General features: G+C 32.1%; 1 protein-coding gene across 2 annotated transcripts in view; it reads right to left on the bottom strand.

The window, feature by feature from the left end:
- Positions 1-421: 421 nt before the first annotated feature.
- The window catches only part of Klhl4 (kelch like family member 4), a 93,949-nt gene continuing 72,020 nt past the window's right edge, over positions 422-22,350 (bottom strand). Inside the window, exons 6-11 of one of the 2 annotated variants that reach the window (XM_021153115.2) lie at positions 17,742-17,910; positions 11,182-11,406; positions 9,092-9,254; positions 6,410-6,622; positions 2,734-2,905; positions 422-2,113 (exon numbers count right to left, since the gene is read on the bottom strand). In XM_021153115.2, the coding sequence (XP_021008774.1) occupies positions 2,054-2,113; positions 2,734-2,905; positions 6,410-6,622; positions 9,092-9,254; positions 11,182-11,406; positions 17,742-17,910 (1,002 nt within the window). In that variant the 3' untranslated portion in view covers positions 422-2,053. Of the gene's footprint in view, positions 2,114-2,733; positions 2,906-6,409; positions 6,623-9,091; positions 9,255-11,181; positions 11,407-17,723; positions 17,911-22,350 lie in introns of both variants that reach the window. The other variant, XM_021153114.2, reaches the window with a different exon arrangement.

Raw genomic sequence — 22,350 nt, 5'->3', positions numbered from 1 at the left:
AAGCTTATCAATGAAAGCAAAGCAAGCTGGGAAAAAGATGATATTATATATCTACTTGCTCGATCAGGCATTAGTAAAGATATAGTTTCTGGTACCACGTAATCATTATTGTAATGCTGCGAATATGTGGTAAACAAAGGTGCATCTATCTGTAACTTACCAAATTAGTCACAACTTTATTGAACATGGTACCTCAAATGGTATGATGTGTTAAGGGCCAAGATATCTCTCCTTTTACATTATTTTTAAAATGTTAACTTAAAACATTTAACCAACCTATCATCCATGCTAATGTAAATAGCACTAATGAAAGTCATGAAATGAGAAGCTGGCTGAGAAGGGGAAAGTGAATAGTAGGAGAGAGAAAAAGAGAGGCTAGCCAAAGTATAAAGTATCACAACTTTGATCAAAATACGTTATACTTATGTATTAAATGTCACAAGGTAACTCATTATTATGTATAATTAATACACATTAAACAAATATTAAAAACTCTAGCAAGATCTTATATGTGTTTTATAGCCTCTCAATGCCACTCTGTCATTCTTTTGCACCTCTAAACATGAAAAAATCTGTAGATCTCTGTTGAGAATTACAGACAAATTATGAAAAAAGAGTAAACTAGATATTAGCATTTCAACATTTTCACTATTGTGGCACAGCAGCAGGGAAGGATCATTCAGCATATTCTAAAATCACAGTCTCTATAGCCAGAGAGAAAAGATTTTATTTAAATTCAGCTGGTCATAGTACAAACATTTTTGTGTAACTTATGATGTGATTTTAAAAAAATTAATAGGTGGCACTAATACATATTATAAGCATCTCTCTGGATTTTTTTGGATAATCTACAATACAAAGGTCATTTAAAAGAAGATATAGAAATTCTAAAGTGGAACATTTACTTGAAAAGTTAACAGCATAAATGTGAGTTGTCAATGTTTCACCATATTGTTTTGTCATTAGGGAGGATGAAAGAAAATAATAGTTAAAAGCTAAAATATGACTCAGTACTATTTTTTTTTTTACCTTCAAATGTGTAGTTTGTAGTACATTTATCCTTACCATCTCCTACGGGATAAAAATTATTATGAAATTAAAAGAAATGCAGATATTGATAGGTAAATAGAAATTATAGAATTAACAGTGTATATTAAACATTTCAATGTATCTAAGTGTCAGCATTGTGGATCATTTTCTCAATTATAATTTCCTTTAGAATTGTTTAAATCAACTTTTTAAAACTTAATGGAAGGTGTTTACATGGAACACATTAAATATTTGAAGAGAAAATTAATTTGTATACAAATGAGGCACTCACATTCTGAAGCTTAGGTCACAGTTTGTATCAATATAATACTCACTGATTCACTGTTTCTGAATAAGGATTGTATAGTGACATTATGATATTTTACTGCAAATGAATCAATCAATACACCACCTCATGAAGTAGAAAATCTATACTTGTATTTTGGCAGATAGTTAACTAAAAATAATAGGCTTGTGAAAAGTTTGAAGTAGTGTGATTAGTATAGCAAATTATATCAACGGATGATCTCTTTCAGTTTTGACACAGAAAAACCTTTCTTCTTGACAAATGTGAGGTATTATCAGCAATGTAAGTTATTGTTTGGAAACCAGATGGTATGCTTTAAAGCTTCTGTCATTTTGTATTAAACTTCCAGACAGTAGAGTACCTTTAACAGTTTTTTTTTTTTTTAATTCTCAGATCCTTACATGAAAACTGTTAATGTATTCATCACCTTCAAATATTGCCCACTACCAAATATCCACCAGGTGTTTTAACATTTTATGGTAATGAGCCTAAATAATTGCCTATTGGATTTCTCATTAGATTAGAAACTGAGCACATACACACAATACTAACATGTATTTCATATTTAAGTTTTGCTTTCAGCCTTATGAATGTTAACAGTTTCAAATATATGTGAGAATGACACAACAGCATTTAGTTTGCTTATGAACTTCATAAAAGAGTATGTTTTTTTCTTCATTCTTGAAATCCATTTCATTGCATTAGCAAATGATACTTTCACTGTAGCTTCACAACAACAACACATGCTCCAGCTCTTCCAATGTTCACAGGGACTTCCTAATACAAAAATAAGAAAAAACAAAAAAACAAAAAACCCAAAACACTGTCTTTAGTATAACGCAGAATGTTGGCCTTCAAAGAATTGTTATCTATTTTGACTTAACTTTTATCTTATTTTGTCTAAAAATTAAAAAAAAAGACAACCTACAACCCAGATCATTATAGATTATAAAATGCAAATAGATCATGACTAGATGATCAGTGGCTTTGGAAACAATTTTATGTGTGCAACATTTTTTTTTCACTTGAAAGGGCACAACTAATAATAATTACTCAAAGATTTTGTGAGGATTCAATGAAATAATGGATCACAAGAATTTGGCACAGTTATTCTGCTATTTTCTGTTAGTGTTCTTTTTTTATATTTATATTAGGTATTTTCCTCATTTACATTTCCAATGCTATTGTTAGTGTTCTTTTATGCTTTGAGAGATTAGAGACTGAAACAGTGATCGAGCCTAAAACATAATCTAGGTCTATTAAGTATGTGTATACTAAGAAAAGACCTACTATGGCTGTACAAAGGAATAATATAAAATGAACTCCAAAATTAAGCTTTAAAATCTTTCCCTTAAATTCTGAATTATATTAATTTGAAGATATTTTTACAAGAATACCTCTTTCCATTCGTCTTTCTGAGCATCATACGACTCAACGGTATTCAAGTAAGTATGACCATCATATCCGCCAACCACGTAGAGTTTGTCTCCAAGAGGGCACACTGCAACAGCATCTCGAGGAACACTCAAAGGTGCCACAGTTGACCATGAATCACCTTTTGGGTCGTATCTTAAGAGATTTAGGAAGACAATTGAGAGATAAAAATCCAGGAATGTTACAATGAAAAATAGGCATTAATAGAAATGCGCTATAGTGTAAAGCACAGAATTTGAAACATTGTAGCTATCAAGTATAGGTTTACTATTCAAGACAAGAGAATTTTTATTAAAGAACATGTACATGACATAACCCTCATTTGTCACAAGAGGGCGCACAAAACATGTGAAAAGTAAAGGATTCCTTCTGTCCCCTTTTTCATATGGTATACAAATATGGTATTAAAGCCTTCCATAGGGGGAAAATAAATTCTGTAGCTCTGAACTGTACAACAAAAATATATAACATTCAATGTAACAGATGTGAAAAGTTAAGTAAATTCATATAATTAAACATGAAATGCTTTCGAATCATGACGTATTTGTAAAAGTACATTGAAAGTATTTTTTATGTAACACCTTTTACTAATTGATTTATACTACTATTACCTCTATTAAACATTTATTTTTTTCAATAGATAATCAAAACATCTCTTTTTAACTTGTAACTGAATTTGATGTCAAGCAATAATATTTTAATACCACCAGAAAAACTGTAAATTATCAAATCTAGTTCTATGTATTTTATATACTATTAAATGTTCTTACTACATCACCCTAAATTGTTATAATATGTTGAGACCTAGAAACAAAACAAATCTATAGTTGATGTGCTATATGCTGCATTTTCCAAGCAAAGTTGTTAATTAAGGCTGCAGTGAATTAAATCAATATATTTACCTATACAAAGGATAAGCCAGAATTCCCAGAGGTGTGTTCTTAAATATTTACATAAAATCTTATATTTTGTATTCATGCATGATTAAATCTCAAAATATTGAGATTTTCATCTTATTACTTAATTCAGAAAATGTTGAATTGTTATGATTTTGGTTTATTTCTTTTTTATTGGCTTTCCTGAGGATTGAGTCTGGGTTCCTAACATGTTTGACAAGTGTGCCCACTTTTCTACTTAGCTATCCCCTCAGCCCAGGAAATAGTGAATTTTTGTTAATAGTTTTATAATCTGTGAAGACACGGAGTAGTAGTTGTCAAGCAGCACATATTCACTGTAAATTAGTGCTGCTTCTTTTCACTGTTTCTCTTTTTTTTTATTAATCAGTCTATAGACAAACACATAAATACATATTAATTTGGATGGAAATTTCTAATGATCTTGAAAAGATAAGATAATTTGTCACTGGCTCATTGCATATACGATAGAATATTGGGATTTTTTTACATTGTAAATTAACATTATAGGAAAAAAAACATGGAAGCTATTAAAAACTATAGAAAAAAGTTTGAGAACCATTCAAGTTAAATGTTTCCAAGTTAAATAATGGCTAAGAAAATTCCAGGATATTGGACAAATCAACTATTTTTTAAAATTAATAATGTCAGAAAAATAAAGCAATTTTTCATATGTTGGTAAGTTTGTCAATTAGATACAAACTGGAATCACCAGGAAAGTGAAGATCTCAATTCAGGAATTGCCTGAATTAGATTTTGGCATGTAGGCATTTTCTTAGTTAATGCTTAATGTGGAGTTATGCTACTTAGTATGGGCAGTGCCATCCCAGGACAGATGGGTCTAGGCTGTATAAGAAGGTGGCACATGCCTTTAATCCCAGCACTTGGGAGGCATAGGCAGGCAGATTTCTGAGTTTGAGGACAGTCTGGTCTACAAAGTGAGTTCCAGGACAGCCAGGGCTACACAGAGAAACCCTGTCTCGGGAAAAAAGAAAGAGAAAGAAAGAAAGAAAGAAAGAAAGAAAGAAAGAAAGAAAGAAAGAAAGAAAGAAAGAAAGAAAGAAAGAAAGAAAGAAGGAAAGAAAGAAAGAAAGAAGGAAAGAAAGAAAGAAAGAAGGAAAGAAAGAAAGAAAGAAAGAAGGAAAGAAAGAAAGTAGGACATGGGGAACAAAGAATGAGCAATGTTTCTCCATATGCTCTGCTTCAGTTCCAATTCACAATTCTTGCTTGAATTCCTGACTTGGCTTCCTTGATGATGGATTATAAACTATAAACTGAAATAAATCCCTCCCTCCGCTAACTTAGTTTTGTTCAGTATTTTCTCACAGCAGCAGAGAAGCACACCAGAAAACTAGAAACCTGTCTTGTTCTTTGCTCCAGTGGTTTTAAGTGTATGTGATATTTATGTATGTGTGCACAAATGTGTGTGTGTGCATGTTATCAAGAAAATTCCAGAAAGTTCTGTCTATAAAATACAAATTTTACCTGTTCCACGAATTTCTTCAATCCCTGTATCAAGTGAGCCTTCTGAGATGCAACTTAAAATTTGTGACTTGGTGATAACACTGTTTTAACTTTTTTTTTTTCCTTTACAAGCTGTCTACTTTGAAAGGGAATTCAGACAGATGATCTTTATTTTAAGCAACAAATCATGCTACTTATCTGGATCAATGTATTCCACTAAAAGAACTTAGCTTTTTGCAAGAAAATATTTATTGCAATAAGGTCATTGCTTTGAAAAATCAATTTTATTTAAAAATTCTGCCTATATTTTGTGATAACTTTTTAAAGATTACTTTGTGCATTGAGCTGAATTTAGAAACTTAATTTCATTTTAATCTGATGAATTGAGTGATAGCTTTCCATAAAATGTTCTTATTCTATCTCTTTTGTGCTGCTACTTTATAGTGTAGCTAACAGAAATATATTTCATTGTGTTTTTTTTGTTTTTGTTTTTTTTTTTTTTTGCTAAATTTTATAAGCATTTACAAAGTATTCTGTCTAAGTGTAGAATATTACAAAGAATGAATCTACTTAAAAGAAAAACATATCAGAATATTACATTCTGGTAGTTTCAAATTTCTCTCATTAAAAAATATACAAATACAAAACAAACAAACAAACAACAACAATAACAAAAAACCCCAATGATCCAAATAAGCATATGCATAGAGAGGAGCCTAGTATGGCTGCTCTCCTAGAGGCCCACCAAGCAGCTGAAAGAGTCAGATGCAGATATTTGCCAATGGATAGAAGCAGCTGACTCTTGTAGTTGAATTAGGGAAAGCTGAAAGAAGCTGAGGAGAAGGGCAATTCTGCAGGAGGAGCAGCAGTCTCAATTAATCTGGAACCCCACAATCTCTCAAACACTGGACCACCAACCAAACAGCATACACCAGTTGATATGAGGCTCTCAACACACATACAGTAGAGGACTGCGGGGTCTGTGTTCATTCAGAGATGATGCATCTAACCCTCCAGAGACTGGAGTCCCCAGGGAGTTTAGAGGTCAGGTGGGATGGGGGTTAGGGTAGGGACATCCATGTGGAGACAAGGTGGAGGGGAGTATGGGATGGGAAGCAGTTGGAGGCATACGGGGAAGGGGATGAAGACTGAACGATAAAAAGGATTAAAGAATAAAACAAATAAACAAACAGTAGAAAATATTTGAACAACTTTTAACAAAACCAAAACCAAACCCCAAACCAAATAATAAATACCTTACCTTTCCACGCAGTCAGAAAGCCTGGAGCAATGATTAGGAGCAGGGGCATCATGACCCCCTACAACATACAAGTATCCATTGTGTGTTGCTACTCCTACACCTCCACGTCTTTTGGACATCGGGGCACACAGACTCCACTTGTTAGTATGCGGGTCAAAAAATTCCATGGACTTGAGACAGGAACTTCCATCACGTCCACCAATAGCATACAGCCTAGAAAAATATAGACATATATACATACCTATGGGTGTACACATAGTCATGCAAAATTTAGCTATCAAAATAAAAATGAATGTATTTTTATTTTCTCACACCTCATAATGCATATGCTATCTCATCACTATTTGCAACAGAAAGGCTAGGTTTGTGAATGGGTAGTTTTCTGTGAAACTTGGTCCAGCCTAGCCTATTCTATAGAGCCTTCTTTCATTTACGTCAAAGTAAATTTAAGATTACAATAAAAAGTCCAGAAAACAAGCATCTGTAAAAATCCAGAAGGTATCAAAAGGTTTTGCACATAGTTCCAACAGTCATTTTCAACAAAGTTACAATTACTTGACTTCACACATTAATGTACAAATTGTTTAGTTTAAAATATTTTTTCCTGAGAGTTAGCGATATAAGTCAATTAAGGAAATAGAATAGAGAAGGTGAATTATCCCCAGGAAGAAAATGTAACTTTTTCCCATGTAACTCTTTATCTTTCCTTAAGTAACTTTCAATTGTTAATTATTTTAAAATATAATGGTTAATTTCAATTATCCTGTGAAAATAACGATGATGAACATATTAAACAACATTCTTGTTACTTTCTTTCACACTGTTAATCTTGTACAGTAGAAACTTAATAAAACAAAATGAAATTAGTTCAAGTTTATGATTTGAACCTGGTGTAAGGTATAGAGGAGATTATGGAAGTGAATCATTTGATATTATCAGGCTTGATCAGATAGCCCATTTAGGATTGTGTGAAATCCAAAAGTATTATGGATATGGATATCTGCTGTACATATTTTCTATTTCTTCTTGTGTTGAGTTCTAAAATATACATGGGATGACTTTTTTTTTTACTGTGATCATTTATTTGTTCATGTACCAGTTTTATGCATAGTCAGAGTACAGAGTCACATAGTTCTAGATACTCCCTACCCTGTTGTACAAAATTCCTATCATGTTAGCTATCCTTGTGTGATTCTGTGTTCCTAAAGCATATATATTGCATATATATGTAGCGTTATACAGACTAAAATGTTATATCTAGTAATATATGTATATGCATATATGAGTGTGAAAACAATTAAAAAAGAGGTTATAAATTAGAAAGAGTAATGTAAGGTATATGGGACAGTTTGGAAGGAAGGCAAAATGATGTAATTATAATCTCAACATTAGGAGAAAAATTTAAAAATAAAGAAAATTATTATAATTATGTGGTACAAATTCAATACATGGAAGCATCAATAGGTTTAGTTTATTAGTTTGTTCTTACAGGACCAGAAAACAAATAAATCTTCAGGGGCAAAACTAGATGGAATTTAATCCTTATGAACTTTAAATTCTCATAAAATGGATTGCTGAACAAACCCTATCGTATTTATAAATATAGACAAACAAATGATTTTATAAAATTAGAGTAAATAGCAATGCAAAATTTGCCATTTATTTAGGATAAACTGGAAATGATTATCTACAATAATGTTATATATATATATATATATATATATATATATATATATATATATATATATACTTTTTTTAAGGATTTCATTAAAATGTAGATTCTGACTATTTTGAGATAGGGCTAAGACACAAAATTAGTTCAAAAATGCTGATATTTCTGGCCATAGTACCTGAAAATTGAAAAGAGAAGTTCTATAAAATATCAACCAACCAGACCCCCACCCCCCAAAAAAAAGTTCCCAGGGACTAAACCACCAACCAAAGAGTACACATGGAGGAACCCATGGCTCTAGCTGCATATGTAGCAGAGGATGGCTTTGTCAGGCATCAATGTGAGTAGAGGCCCTCGGTCTTGTGAAGGCTCTTTGCCCCAGTACAGGGGAATGCTAAGGTGGTGAAGTGGGAGTGGGGATGCATCCTCGTAGAACCAGGGAGATGGGGGACAGGATGGGCGTTTGTGGAGGGGAAACTAGGAAGGGGGATAACATTTGAAAAAAAAGAAAATATCCATATATCTTCTTGAGAATATTTTTCATTAAAATTATACATCATATATTATTTAAACATAAAAAGAAATAAGATGGCCTAGTCGGCCATCACTGGAAAGAGAGGCCCATTTGACTTGCCAAATTTATATGCCCCAGTACAGGGGAATGCCAGGGCCAAGGGGTGGGGGTGGGTGAGTGGAGGACTGGGGGGAGAGTGTATTGGGGACTTTTTGGATAGCATTGGAAATGTAATTGAGGAAAATACCTAATTAAAAAAAAAGAAATATAAATAAAATAACCAATAAAAAAGATAAAAATGAAAGAATATATTTAATGAAGCATTTATTTTAGACAACTATTTTTCTTCATAATGAAGCAATATTTCCACCAAATGACTTTTCTAATTGCTAATAAGGATGCCCTGAGCATGTAGAATGTTTATTGATTGATGATCGTGACATAGAGACTCTCTACTCCAAGGTCTGGGAAGAAAGAGTTGTGTGTTTAAACTTACCTATTGTTTAATGCAACAACTCCAACTGTGCTTCTTGGAGTTGACATGCTGGCCACATAATTCCACTGACGGCCATCAGGATCCCATCTTTCTACAGTGTTTAGATAGCTCCATCCATCGTGACCTCCAACAGCATACATCGGTCCTTCAAGTGTGGCTACGCCTAACGAGTAACATAATAAATATAAGGGCACACCTACGCATACCTCATGAAATAACTTTATTTTCACTTTACAAACAACCGTCTGCCAAAAAACAAAACAAACAAACAAACAAACAAACAAAAACCACAAAAAACAAAACAAAAATAAACCCTCTGTATTTTGTATTTGAAATAGTTTTCTGTATATGTAAATGCTTTGATTCTTGTATGAGGGTAAATTTGGTTAAGACCAATCATTTATTTATGATAATAAGTTATCATAAAAAAACTTCCACTGATTAATATATCATCAAGAGCTATCGTTCTTCCATCACTGAAATCAACAGAAGTAGGATAGTACCAGGAAAGGAATTAAGTGGAAACTAACATTTTCTGGCATTATTTCAACACTCCTTATTAGTGCAAACACATATGGGACAGGATACTTAAGATAAATCACTACTTTCAGGCTTAATGTGGAATCACTTCTCAATTCATATTTGAATACAAGGTTAAAATAATTTCCTTGAGATAATTCAATAAGGATTCATTTTTTGAGGTTTAGCTGGAATATTTTATAGAAATTAAGAATGACCTCTTCCTGCCTCTCAAGGACTCCATGTATTGGGCATTGCTTTCACTTTCATCTTAATCCGACTCTCATTTTGTTTTGTATGCCCGTCTCACATATGCAATTATTCATGTCTGTTAAACTGTACTTTAAAAATCTTGCCTTTATTTCTCTACAGAGCATTCATGTGTAAGAATTAAATTGATATAACAGATAATCACTACATTGTGTATGATTTAGCAGAAACAGTTTATCAAGACAAATGATACAATTTCAGTCCTGGAACTGATACTTAGTCGTCCGATTAAAGTCTATTATGCTAATAGATAAATAACTCAGTGATTAAATGTGGGGGTAATATTGCCAAGGACTAGATAAGTTCAGTTCTAGCACTCATGACTGGCAGCTTATAACTGCCTGTAAATCCAGCGGCAAGAGATCTGACATCTTATGGTCTCCAAGGCACCATTTGTATGTTCATAAATCCATACACAAACCCATTTGCCTACACATGATTTTAAAAAATAAACCTAAAATATCTATTGTGTAAAAAGAAAGTATCATGTACTTTATTTTTCAAATACCATAATATTTAAAGCATATGGAACATAGGATAAAAATTATATACCTTGACAGATATTCAGAAGAATTAAAGTTCTCTACTATTCTACACAACCATACTTATTATTATTATTATTATTATTATTATTATTATTATTATTATTATTATTTGGTTTTTCGAGACAGTGTTTCTCTATGTAGCCCTGGCTGTCCTGGAACTCAGTCTGTAGACCAGGCTGGCCTCCAACTCAGAAATCTGCCTGCTTCTGCCTCCTGAGTGCGGGGATTAAAGGCATGTGCTACCACGTCCTGCTTGTACTAATTATTAAACTGCTTAGAAACCTCTGCCTTAATTATATTTTAGAGCTCTGGTCAACAAAAAGTGCTAATCATAAACATGATTATGCTTAGACCTCTACCTTAAGTCTTTCAATAAATGCAAATTTGCTTGTTGTGGCATGCCTAATTTTCCAATTAAAACTTAAAATGCTTTCCCATTGTCAAAAATTTTACACTCTGAACTGAGTTTGGATAAAGTATTCAATTGCTTTTTATATTTTGCATAAAATGTTCCTTCTGAAAATTTTTGTCTTTTTTGTCTTCTCTGAAATGGACCCCTTTTGGGTTGGTAGAAGGAACATTGAATTAAAATATATTGTTAAAGATTTCCATGCACATTTCAGGTATGCTTAACCTCCCCAGAACTTTGAAGCCAATGTGACTTTAAATAACCCCTCATAAAGTGCAGCTAGATCTAATTTTAAAAGTTTTCCTGTATATTTTTTTTCAGAAATTATATAGCATTAAATATCTTACCTAGCCCATGCCTATGTGTGGACATAGGAGGCATTACAACCCAGGTTTTAGTAACCGGATTGAAACATTCTACAGTATTCAAAGTTTTTAAGCCATCTCTTCCTCCCACAACGTAAAGTTTATTATCAACAACTGCCACTCCAAACTGAAGTCTACGACCACTCATAGTGCCAATATGGATCCAACTGTTGGTTCGGAGGTCATACTTCTCAATTGTAGTGGTGCCTGTTAAAAATATAATTAGCAATGATGAAACCACCTTAAACTTCAGAATTAGCTTGTTTCATATTTTGTGTTCTAATTTGCATCATAGCACCAGGAAAGAGAGCTTAAATTAAGTTAACTAGCTCAGATGATAGCACTAATTGAGACATAAGACAAGGAGTGATGCTTCTGGGAAGATTGAGAAGGAAATAGTTTTATTTATGTGGCTTATGCCACCAAAATATGATTATTATGCTAATGTTAAATATAAAACAAAATAGAATAAACTTGTGGTTATATTACTGGTGGTAGTAACACAGGTGTCCAACATCATATTTATAATGAAAAGGTCCATATATTGGATTCTGTTATTGCATATTTATATATCTTTAAAATTTTTAAAAGATTTATTTATGTTATGTATGTGAGTGTACTGTCACTTTCTTCAGACTCACCGGAAAAGGGTATCTGATGGTTATGAGCCACCATGTGGTTGTTGGAAATTGAACGCGGGATTCTGGAAGAGGAGTCAGTAGTTTTAAATGCTGAGCCATCTCTCCAGGCCCTATCTTTAGATTTTAAATTATAATAATATTCTTTACTTCTGTGTTATTCTACAATGTACTGATTTATTCCTTGTATGAATATAGGTGTGTGTGTGTGAATTAAATTTTAGGTAGATGACTAAGTAATCAAGAATTAAACTTCTTTTAAACCATGTTTCTCAAAATGTTCCATGTGAAGAATTGTGGCTAAATGTATACAATTCTGAGGAATTACCTCATTGATGAAAGTTTTATTTATACTTCTGAAATGTCAATTTAGTAAAGTAGTATATACTTTCACCTGTACAAGTAAATTTGAGCACAGGGTATCTAATAGAGGACTCAAAGAAAGGACTGAAGGAACTGAAGGTGTTTGTAGGCCAACAGGAAGAACAACAACATCAACCAACCAGACCCCCCAGAGCTCCCAGCAACTAAACCATCAACAAAGGAGTACACATGGAGGGACCCAAGGTTCCATCTGTATATGTAGCAGAGGATGTCTTGTATCAATGGGAGGAGAGGTCCTTGGTCCTATGAAGGCTTGATAGATGCCCAGTGTAGGGGAATTGAGAGCAGGAAGGTGGGAGTTGGTGGATGGGTGGAGGAACACCCTCATAGAAGCAGGGGGAGGGAGGATGGGATAGGATGTTTCTGGGAGGAAGGGAAACCTGGAAAGGTGATAACATTTGAACTGTAAATAAAGAAAATATCCAATATAAAAGCAAAATAAAATGAAATAAAATAAAGTCTATTTTTAACCAGGGGTGGAGGGTGGAGGGAAGGATAGGTTGAGCGTGAGCATTCATTTGCTAGAATTGTTTCAAATCCTTTCAAAAAGAAAAGTAAATTTGTACTATTACTGTAATGGATTTTTCCCTTCTGTAGACAATGCCTTTTGTCATTTATTCAAAGGCTGATTTTTCACAATGATTAGGTTTCTAATGGGAAAAAAAAAAAACAAAAAACCAAAACAACCCGAGAGTTGGTTGAATTAGTAGTCACTGCAATAGTTTACTGAAGCCAGTGAATTGATATTTTGGGGAATCTTATCCTAACTGTATAAAATCACTCACATAGATAAGAAAACCACTTTCCATGTGTTCTTTACTGGTAGATTTGTGGGAAAAATAATTTGTTATTACAATGAAAATAAAGTTAATATTTTCAATATTGTCACTGACAATTATAAGTCTAGGGTCACTTGAAGGAAAAACTTCAACAGAACATATATTGTATCGATTGCTAAGTTATTTTTGTTTAGGTCATCTTTTTGTAGTAATCATATTTGGATGATACATCTATAAGGAATAGATACAAATTCATATATGGTTTCACATCCAGTTTTCTGTGAATATAATTATGTTTCTGTTTAATTAGTTCAACTTTCTCAAATCTTTATTCTTCTAATTTGCTTATTTTTGTTTCAATTAGTGAAAATTATCATAGTTAAAATTAGAATTCAAAATTCAACTGTGCTAGTTATTAAGAAAATAGAGTAATGGATAGGTAATAGGTTAAGAAATTAAACAAGACTATATTAATTAGCTATTACAAAAAAATCGCTATCATGGACATCTGAAGTATTTAGCTATCTGCTTTCTGTAAGATTACTTTTCGAAGGCATTGACTACTAATTAAGTTACTTAAACTATAAGTTTAAGTAACTTATAGTTTACTCTCAGTTCCTTTACTCACCCTCACTGATAAGCTAATTTTTCAAATTTTGAACTTTGACTTGCATCTTTATTACAGCTTTCTAATACTTCTTTTGTGACACATTCTAGTCATTAAAGTTAGCTTCATATATTTGTGTGATATCCATTAAATTAAGTAGTTCTGTATTTATCACATGATACAGAACTTACATTCAATAACAAAGCACTGAACTTTTAGAAATTCATAGGTAAAATGTCAAATATTCACCTTTTAATGGTAACTGAAACAATATATTATAAGGAAATACTCATATAGTACTGTGAAAAACTGTACTGATAAATGCCTTAACACTATAATACTTATTTATATAAGCAAATGCTACCCTTTACATATTTTGTGCATACTTAGATTTTGTATCTGATTCCTTCCTGTTTTATTGTTGTTCTTAAGTGCTCACACTGTTTTTTTAAAAAAAAAAAAATGAAGCCACAAATCGTAGGGAGAGTTTTGCTACTATCCCTTCTAGAATAGTGGCAATAGAGATAAAAGGACATATACTTTCAAAAAGAATTCATTCAATAGTATTTCAAGATTATCTAATTTTAAAATGCCCAAAGTTGAAGTTATGGAAGCTGTCAATCAGTACTGTGGTCAAACTTATGGAGTGTTTTCAAAAGGTACTCACAACTCTGAGATCTTATTATTCTTCTAGTCTGCAACTTTCCATAGAGATTTTTATGGTGTCCCTATCTATCACCATCAAAGACCTTCAAAATGAAAGGCTTAACTGCTTCCAAAACTGAACTTTGATAATAGAGTTCACTTGTAAAAATTTCCTATTTTGCTCATTTTCAGAATCAGAGATGTAGCCGGATATACTTATAACCATTTAAAAAAAAACTTCATCTAAGTTTAAAATAAACAAGATATTCTTGAAAAGGACAAACAAGAAGCAATTACATAAAAAGTTTCTATACTGTACCAGAGAAATGGTTCAGGAGGTAAAGTTGCTGGCAGCTAAGCCTGATGCCTGCCATTTGATGGCAAGGAGAAAACTGATGCCTGTAAATTGTCTCCGCATGCACACTGTGGCACATGTGCTCACACATACAATCAATAAATAAAATGAACAAACCCTCAATACTTAAAAATGTTTCTATATTGCATATTGTGTCTTTATAGATATCACAAACTCAAACCTGAATTATAGCTCAAAAATGGTGAATTAGCCTAGCATGTGTAAAATCCTGAATTGATTCTCAGCACAGAAATAAAAAAAATAATACAATCAATGACAATTGCATTTCTGTTTTGCATTTATTACCTGTAGCTTTTAATATAAGTACCACGAGACTGTTAATATTATATTGTATTCACTACAATGAAGCTCATGATTGAGCTTGGGATGATGACAATGACTGCCATGGCCTTTAAGGTCCACCTAGGCTATGAAAGTAAAAACTAAACTAAAAATGAAAAATAAAACAATAAAAACAATAAAAGATAAATGGTCAAACTTAAATTAATTATGGTATCACATAGTGTTTGTTATTTTCTTTCTTTTTCTTTCTTTCTTTCTTTCTTTCTTTCTTTCTTTCTTTCTTTCTTTCTTTCTTTCTTTTGAAAACAAAATCTCTTTATTGCTTAGAGGGGAAAAAAGCTTCTGCCTTTCTATTTCTAAAAGTCAGAAAAAGCCCTCCCCCTTATTTTCATTATTAGTCCTTATACTTTATTAGGAGAATTGATCACATGGTCTTCCAAACATCTTTACATAGAATAGCTTTCATCTTTTTATTGTTACAAGTAGGAAAAAGCCTTCACACTTTTTATTTATTGCTGAAAGAGAAAAAATGTCCCCCCTTATTTGTTTATTTTTTGTGTGTGACTCTTGTATATTTTTCCTTTAATAGTATTAGTTTTCATTCCATCCATACTATTATAGAAATATATCAAAATTATCCATTCTATTTTGGGATATTTGAACAGTCTTCTGAAGAACACTTGCTATATGAAGAAGATCCACAATTTCAGAAATAATTCCATTTACAATCTCATTTTCAGAGGTGTTAAACTTTAAATATATTTTGTAGAGTTCTGTGTTTGTTTGTTTGTTTGTTTGATTGTAGGTAGGGTTTCTCTGTGTAGCCCTGGCTGTCCTAGAGATCACTCTGTACATCAGGGTGGTCTCAAACTCAGAGATCTGCCTGCCTCTGCCTCTCAGTGCTAGGATGAAAGATGTGCATCACCACTACCCAACTTCTAGAGTTTGCATATTGACAAATTAGTCTATAATATGGCAATGAATGTGTAAAGGTGTTTGAATTAGAAGAACTGATAAAATAATAAATTATTATCCCCACAAATGGATTAATTCTGCTCTGACAAGACTTCATTAGTTATCATGAGGACAGGTGATTACCAAGCAAAATTCAGACAGGATTTTTAAGAAAAGGAAATAACAAAAAGAAAAGATAATAAAAAAAAGAAAATATAATAGAAGGGAAAACAATAATAAACCCTACTATATTCATGTTTAAAGTGTCTTAATTACCCTACTATATTCATGTTTAAAGTGTCTTAATGAAATTAAAGTGAGTGCCACTAATAAAAAATCAAAGTTGCTTGTCTATATGCTTTTTGGCATTTTCACTTTTTTCCTTCCATTTTCTACCATGTTAGACTTCCATTTCTATTTTTATAAATTTCTAATTTTTAGATTTCCCAGATTTAGACTTTTAGAGCAATAGAAAATTCATTAAACGAAAAAAAGTTTTGTAATTAATTAGCATATTTTATGTTTTCTATTCCAATTTCCAACCAAAATAATGGATTTTTATATGGATAAACTTTCAGTTTGTAGTTCATTTTGTCAATTTATCAAATACAATTTCAGCTTTTGATTTATCAATATCATTGTCTCTATGTATGGTCTACAATAGATTTCCATTCCTATTTTTATAAATTTCTAATTTTTAGATTTCCCAGACTTAGACTTTTAGAGCAATAGAAAATTCATTAAATGAAAAAAAGTTTTGTAATTAATTAGCATATTTCCTGTTTTCTATTCCAATTTCCAACCAAAATAATGGATTTTTATATGGATAATCCTTTAGTTTATAGTTCATTTTGTCAATTTATCAAATACAATTTCAGCTTTTGATTTGTCAGTATCATGGTCTCTATGTATGGTCTACATTCTTTACAATTAAGTTTTACTTATAAAATCTTTGTTTTAGTTTGGAGTGATGATTTGGTTAGCAGGAGCACTGGCTACCCTTCTACAGAACCTAGGTTCTAATTCCAGCACCCACACGTTGGCTCAAAACCATCTGTAACTTCAGTTCAATGAAACCTAATGACTCTTCTAGTCTCCTTGAGAGTGCACTCATGGATTCCCAAAATGCAATGGTTCATAGATATACAGGGAAAAAAGTACCCTTGCATATAAAATAACACAACAAAAAATTATGTCTTTCCTTCCTTCTATTAGCAAAACACATGGCAGGAATGAAACCCCACATGCAAATGGGAAAGGCTATAGATAAAACATGTTCAGAGAGGACAAGGATAATGCCTGCAGAATCTGCTCCTTTCATTTCATGGACTTATTACTTAAGCAAAATCAAGCTTTTATTGCAAATTTGAAGTGATAATCTTGCTTTCAGCACTTCATTCAATATTTTTGAAGTTAATCTTTAGGTATATATAGAAGAGTTGAGAGGAGTATCTAGAGACCACTATTCCATTTGTGTCAAAATATATTTGAATGCACTTATCTTTTTCAATTTAAATATATAAATAAATAAATAAATAAATAAATAAATAAATGTAAATATTTTTTGTGAAAAGATTTGCTAGGGAAAACTGAATGTTCAAAACTAGACTAAGCACAGTTCATAAAGTAAAATCACTATTAGCAGTTATATCAGTCCTAATTAAAAGATTATCATCCAAGAAATAATAAGGAAAACAAGATCACAAAATCACACAAATTACCCTAATTATGAGAGACAGCTTCAGATACACTTACATAAAAAGGATTTAATAGCATCCTTATAACGTGGAGGCTGCTAGAAACATCTCTTCTTTTTCAAATGGAGACATTTTCCCAACTAATGAATGTGTTGCTTTTACCTTTAGCAGCATCCATACCTCCCACAGCATAAAGTGCCCCCACAGTTGATTTTCTAGGCTTTGTACGAGGGCTTTGCAACATGGACCTTCTCTCAGGCAAGAGATGATACTTCATAGCTTCCATTAGTAGCTTCTGACATTCCAGATTACCACTGAAGAATGAACTGTTTTCTAGATCTGCAAGCAACTGGAAAGTAATGGTGCATGACATATATATATACATACATCAGAAAGTAAATGATATATTTCTATTATATGAAGCACTACATATGAAAAAGACACTTATAAAAAATTGCAAAAGTAATCAAATAGATTAGCTATATCCCTAAAAACTAGGTATCTCCATTTGCCGCTCATGACTAATGCAATAAGTTCATTAATTTTGTTTGTATTTGTACTATCTGAGATATCATGGAAACATGCTCTGTAGGGACTATTTCTGTAGGAATACTGTATTTTTGTTATTATATGAGAGCAATAATTTGAAAGCATATGATTTTAAAAGTGAGTTAATGTACATATGAAACTATTAAAGACCAGCAAAAGTGGTTGATATGTTCCTAAATAACTGATGAAGTATATGTAAAATATTGCTCTCAAGATGAACTGGAGAAAACTCTTGAACATATTTCATAATGTTGACATATATTATATTCTATTAATTTGATGTTGGAGTTATAGATCCATCTGTCATAGTATATCAAAGGAAATACAAGCAAGTTTGCTGGAGTGAAATTATTAATCTCCTCTCATAAGATTTTTCTGACATTTTCTTCTTTTTGTGATTAATTTCAGTTCTGCTTCCTTTCAACTTGTAATCTCCAGTGAATCACTATTTTGATTTACCTGACAGAACTGTAGGTATTTCTTTAACATAATATTTGAAATAGGTTAGAAGATTAAGCTATACAACTTTTCCCTAAAAAAATGCTTTATAAATTTATCATCTTCATAGTTTTGTTTCTGTGGTGTTTAGAACATATTAACTTGTTTTAGAAATCCTACATGGTCATTTCATTGCCTATCATTAACAACATCAGGACATTTTCAACTGAAATATATTTTAAGCACTAAGCAATAGAGTTGAGAGAACAAGAATTTTATGTTTCTAATACAGAGAAGTTTAAACTAATGCCTGCTGAAAAATACAAAAATCTACACAAAGAACTGTAAGTTTAAGAGCATTGGATAAATGATTGCTTCTCAGGTTTTCATACCTAAACATATCGGATCCATGTGTTAAGACATATATTACTGATCCCGATGATAGATAGTGATTTGCATGGTCAGAGTAGGGACTAAGCTTAGATTTTAAAAAGTTTATAGACAATATCACGCTGCTGCTCTGAGGGCATCGTATATAGCATTGTGTTTGAGAATCTAATAAATTTCTAAGATTTTTATATCCACACAAATATCACATTTCCACAAATTCTGAATTTCAGCTGTTTTTTATTTAGAATCTTTAGAGCAACATTATAGGTATAGTTGAGTATTTATCTTTTAGGTATTACTATTGTATTGTTTTTTGGACATACAATAGGCTCAAGAAGGCAAGTGGCATTATGTATGAATAGATTATTAAAGAACATTTTGAATTTCTTGGTTTAATTTATAGAAAAAGCTTATTAGAACCTAACTGATATCACAATCAGTTCTAAAAGGATATTAATGCTATCATTTAAAAAGCAGAAAATATAAACAGTTTAACAAGGCACTTCAACACCATAAATCATTACTAACAAAACAAACTCAAAGGCAAGAGACATAAACAGATAACAAAAATCATTGGTGAATATAGTGGAACGGACACTAAATGAACATTATAAAGAATCAACGAAATAATCAAATAAAAGGGCTAAATTTACAAAGACTATAGATTAAAAAATGAAACATTACAACAGGGAAAGATTAAATCCAGAGATTCATTAGAGAATATTTTCAAATGCATATTCAAAAACTTCTTGGAAGTCTATGGCAAGGTATAAATTCCTAAGCTATAATTAAATTCATGTGATATAAAAAGTGTTGATAATAGTATAATAGTAAGCTAAAAGAGTCAAGCCTTATCAAACTATTCCAACAAAGAAAAGGACAAGATTCACTGCTGAATTCTACAAGATTTTAAAAGGAGAAACAACATAAATATGACTCATATCATCCAATAAAGCAAAAGGAGATAGAATTCTATTGAAACCATACTAAAATAAACTAGCATTATCCTCAACCTAAAATCATATAAGGATACAAACAAGCAAATGTTATGCCAGAAAATTTGAAATCAGCTTCCTCAATGGACATAGGCACTAAATAAAATGATTGCTGACAGGAGCCTGATATTGCATCTCCCAAGAGGCTCTGCCAGTGCCTGACAAATACAGAAGTGGATGCTCACAGCCAACCAATGGGCTGGGCACAGGGTCCACAATGGAGGAGCTAGAGAAAGGACTCAAGGAACTGAGGGGGTTTGCAGCCCCACGGAGGAACAACAAGATGAATCAACCAATACCCCTCCTCCCTGCCAGAGCTCCCAGGGAATAAACCACCAACCAAAGGAAACACATAGTGGAACTCATGGCTCCAGCTGCAAATGTAGTAGATGATGGCCTTGTTGGACATCAGAGGGTGGAGAGGACCTTTGTCTTGAGAAGGCTTGATGTCCCAGTGTAGGGGCATGCCAGGACAGGGAAGCAGTATTGGGTGGATTGGTGAGCAGGGGGAGGGAGGATAGGGGGGTTTTAGAGAGGAAACCAGGAAAGGGGATAACATTTGAAATGTAAATAAAGAAAATATCTAATAAAAAATGAAAACCTATTTGCTAAAATATTTGAATAGTATGATAAAATAGTCATACAACATGATCAAATGGGTTTCATTTTAAGAATGTGAGGAAGGTACACCAAATGTAAAATCTTAAATTAATAGACATGAAATGGTTTTATTAGATATAAATAAAAAAGGCTTTAGTGAACTTCAACAACACTTCAGGCTAAAAAGCCCTGAAAAACTGTTATTAGAAGGAACACACATCAATATAATAAAGAATGTAAAAGGAAAACTCATAGTTTGCTTAAATTATGATATTGAAGCTCATATAGTATTACAAAATAAGCATTGTACTAGCACATAATGTTGTGAATGAACACAAACATGCGCACACATGTGCATCAATGGAACAGGCAGAAGACTGTGAAAGTAAGGCAGTTATTAAATGGTAAGAACCTGAAAAGCATTTTCTTCAAAAGCAGGAAGACAAGAATAGCCACTTTTCCCATTTCTAGTCAATGAACTGTTAGAATTATTAACCAAATCAATAAGACAAAAATATGATTCATATAGAAGAAAATTGCCATTATTTGTAAATGCTAATAATATTGTTATATATGTAATTAAAGAGTTGACTATAGAACTCAGATGTGATAAACGTTAGAAAAGTAGCAATATAAAAATTGATATATCAAGATTATTAGATTTTATGTATAGCAATAGCAATTGTGTTGAGGAAAACAAGAAAAAAAGTTCCATTCATAACAGCTGAAAAAGTAAACTGCCCAGGAATAATCCTCCTTAAAGAGGCCAAAGTGTTCTACCAAGAAAACTCTAAAGAGAAGAAAGGAAGGCTACATTAATGAAAGCAAGGTACAGATTCAATATTGTGACTAACAAAACTACAGTAGTGTTAGTCACAGATTGAGTGAAGAATCCAAAACCTCATATGGAAACACAAAATACCACAAATAACCAATGAAATATTAAGCAAGAAGAATGCTAAGGCATCATAATATTCAATTTCAAATAGTAGTACAGAACCATTTAATGAAATAAACATGATTCTTATACAAAAATGAATACAATTATAGCACACACACACACACACACACACAGAGAGAGAGAGAGAGAGAGAGAGAGAGAGGGAGAGAAAGAGAGAGAGAGAGAGCCTATTCAAATTGGACAGCATAGAATACTGAGGATAAACTACTCTCCTAGAGCATAACTTTTGATAAACCTCTAAGTAGCAAAGATTTTTCTCCTCAGAACATGAATGGAGGGAATTCAGATACAGATACACATAAAAGCCTGTCTAAATTTCTACCTCTTATCTTACACTAATCAATTCTAAATGGATCAAGGACCTAAACAGAACAGCTGAAACTAAGAAATAGAGGGAAAAGATCTGAAAAAAAGTCCAAAGACTCAATAAACAGCAACATTAATTGAAGATTATGTAAAATAAATAAAAAATCTTCACAGAAAACAAGTGCAAAACATCTACAGAATACAAGATACAATTTGCCAACTGTACATTTAACAATGGTTAATATCTAGTATCCACAAAACCTCAGAACTTGAAATACCAAATACACAATTTATCCACCCAGTAAAAGGACAATGAATTGAAAAAAAAAAACCAGAAAATTGTCAAACTATAAACCACACATGGCCGACAAACATATGAAAAGAACTGTCAATATTCTTAGCCATCAAGGGAACACAAAATAAGACAATACTGCCATTCCTTCTCACTCCCATCTGAATGGACATCATCAATATATACCTGTAAGAATTTTTTTAAATTAAAATTACAAATTTAATAAATGACATATGTGGGAGATGTGGAAAGAAACCC

The sequence above is a fragment of the Mus caroli genome, chromosome X, assembly GCF_900094665.2.
Source record: "Mus caroli chromosome X, CAROLI_EIJ_v1.1, whole genome shotgun sequence".
NCBI classification, from domain to species: Eukaryota; Metazoa; Chordata; class Mammalia; order Rodentia; family Muridae; genus Mus; species Mus caroli.
Note: the sequence above shows the minus strand (reverse complement) of the source record. Positions and strands in the feature narration are given on the sequence as shown.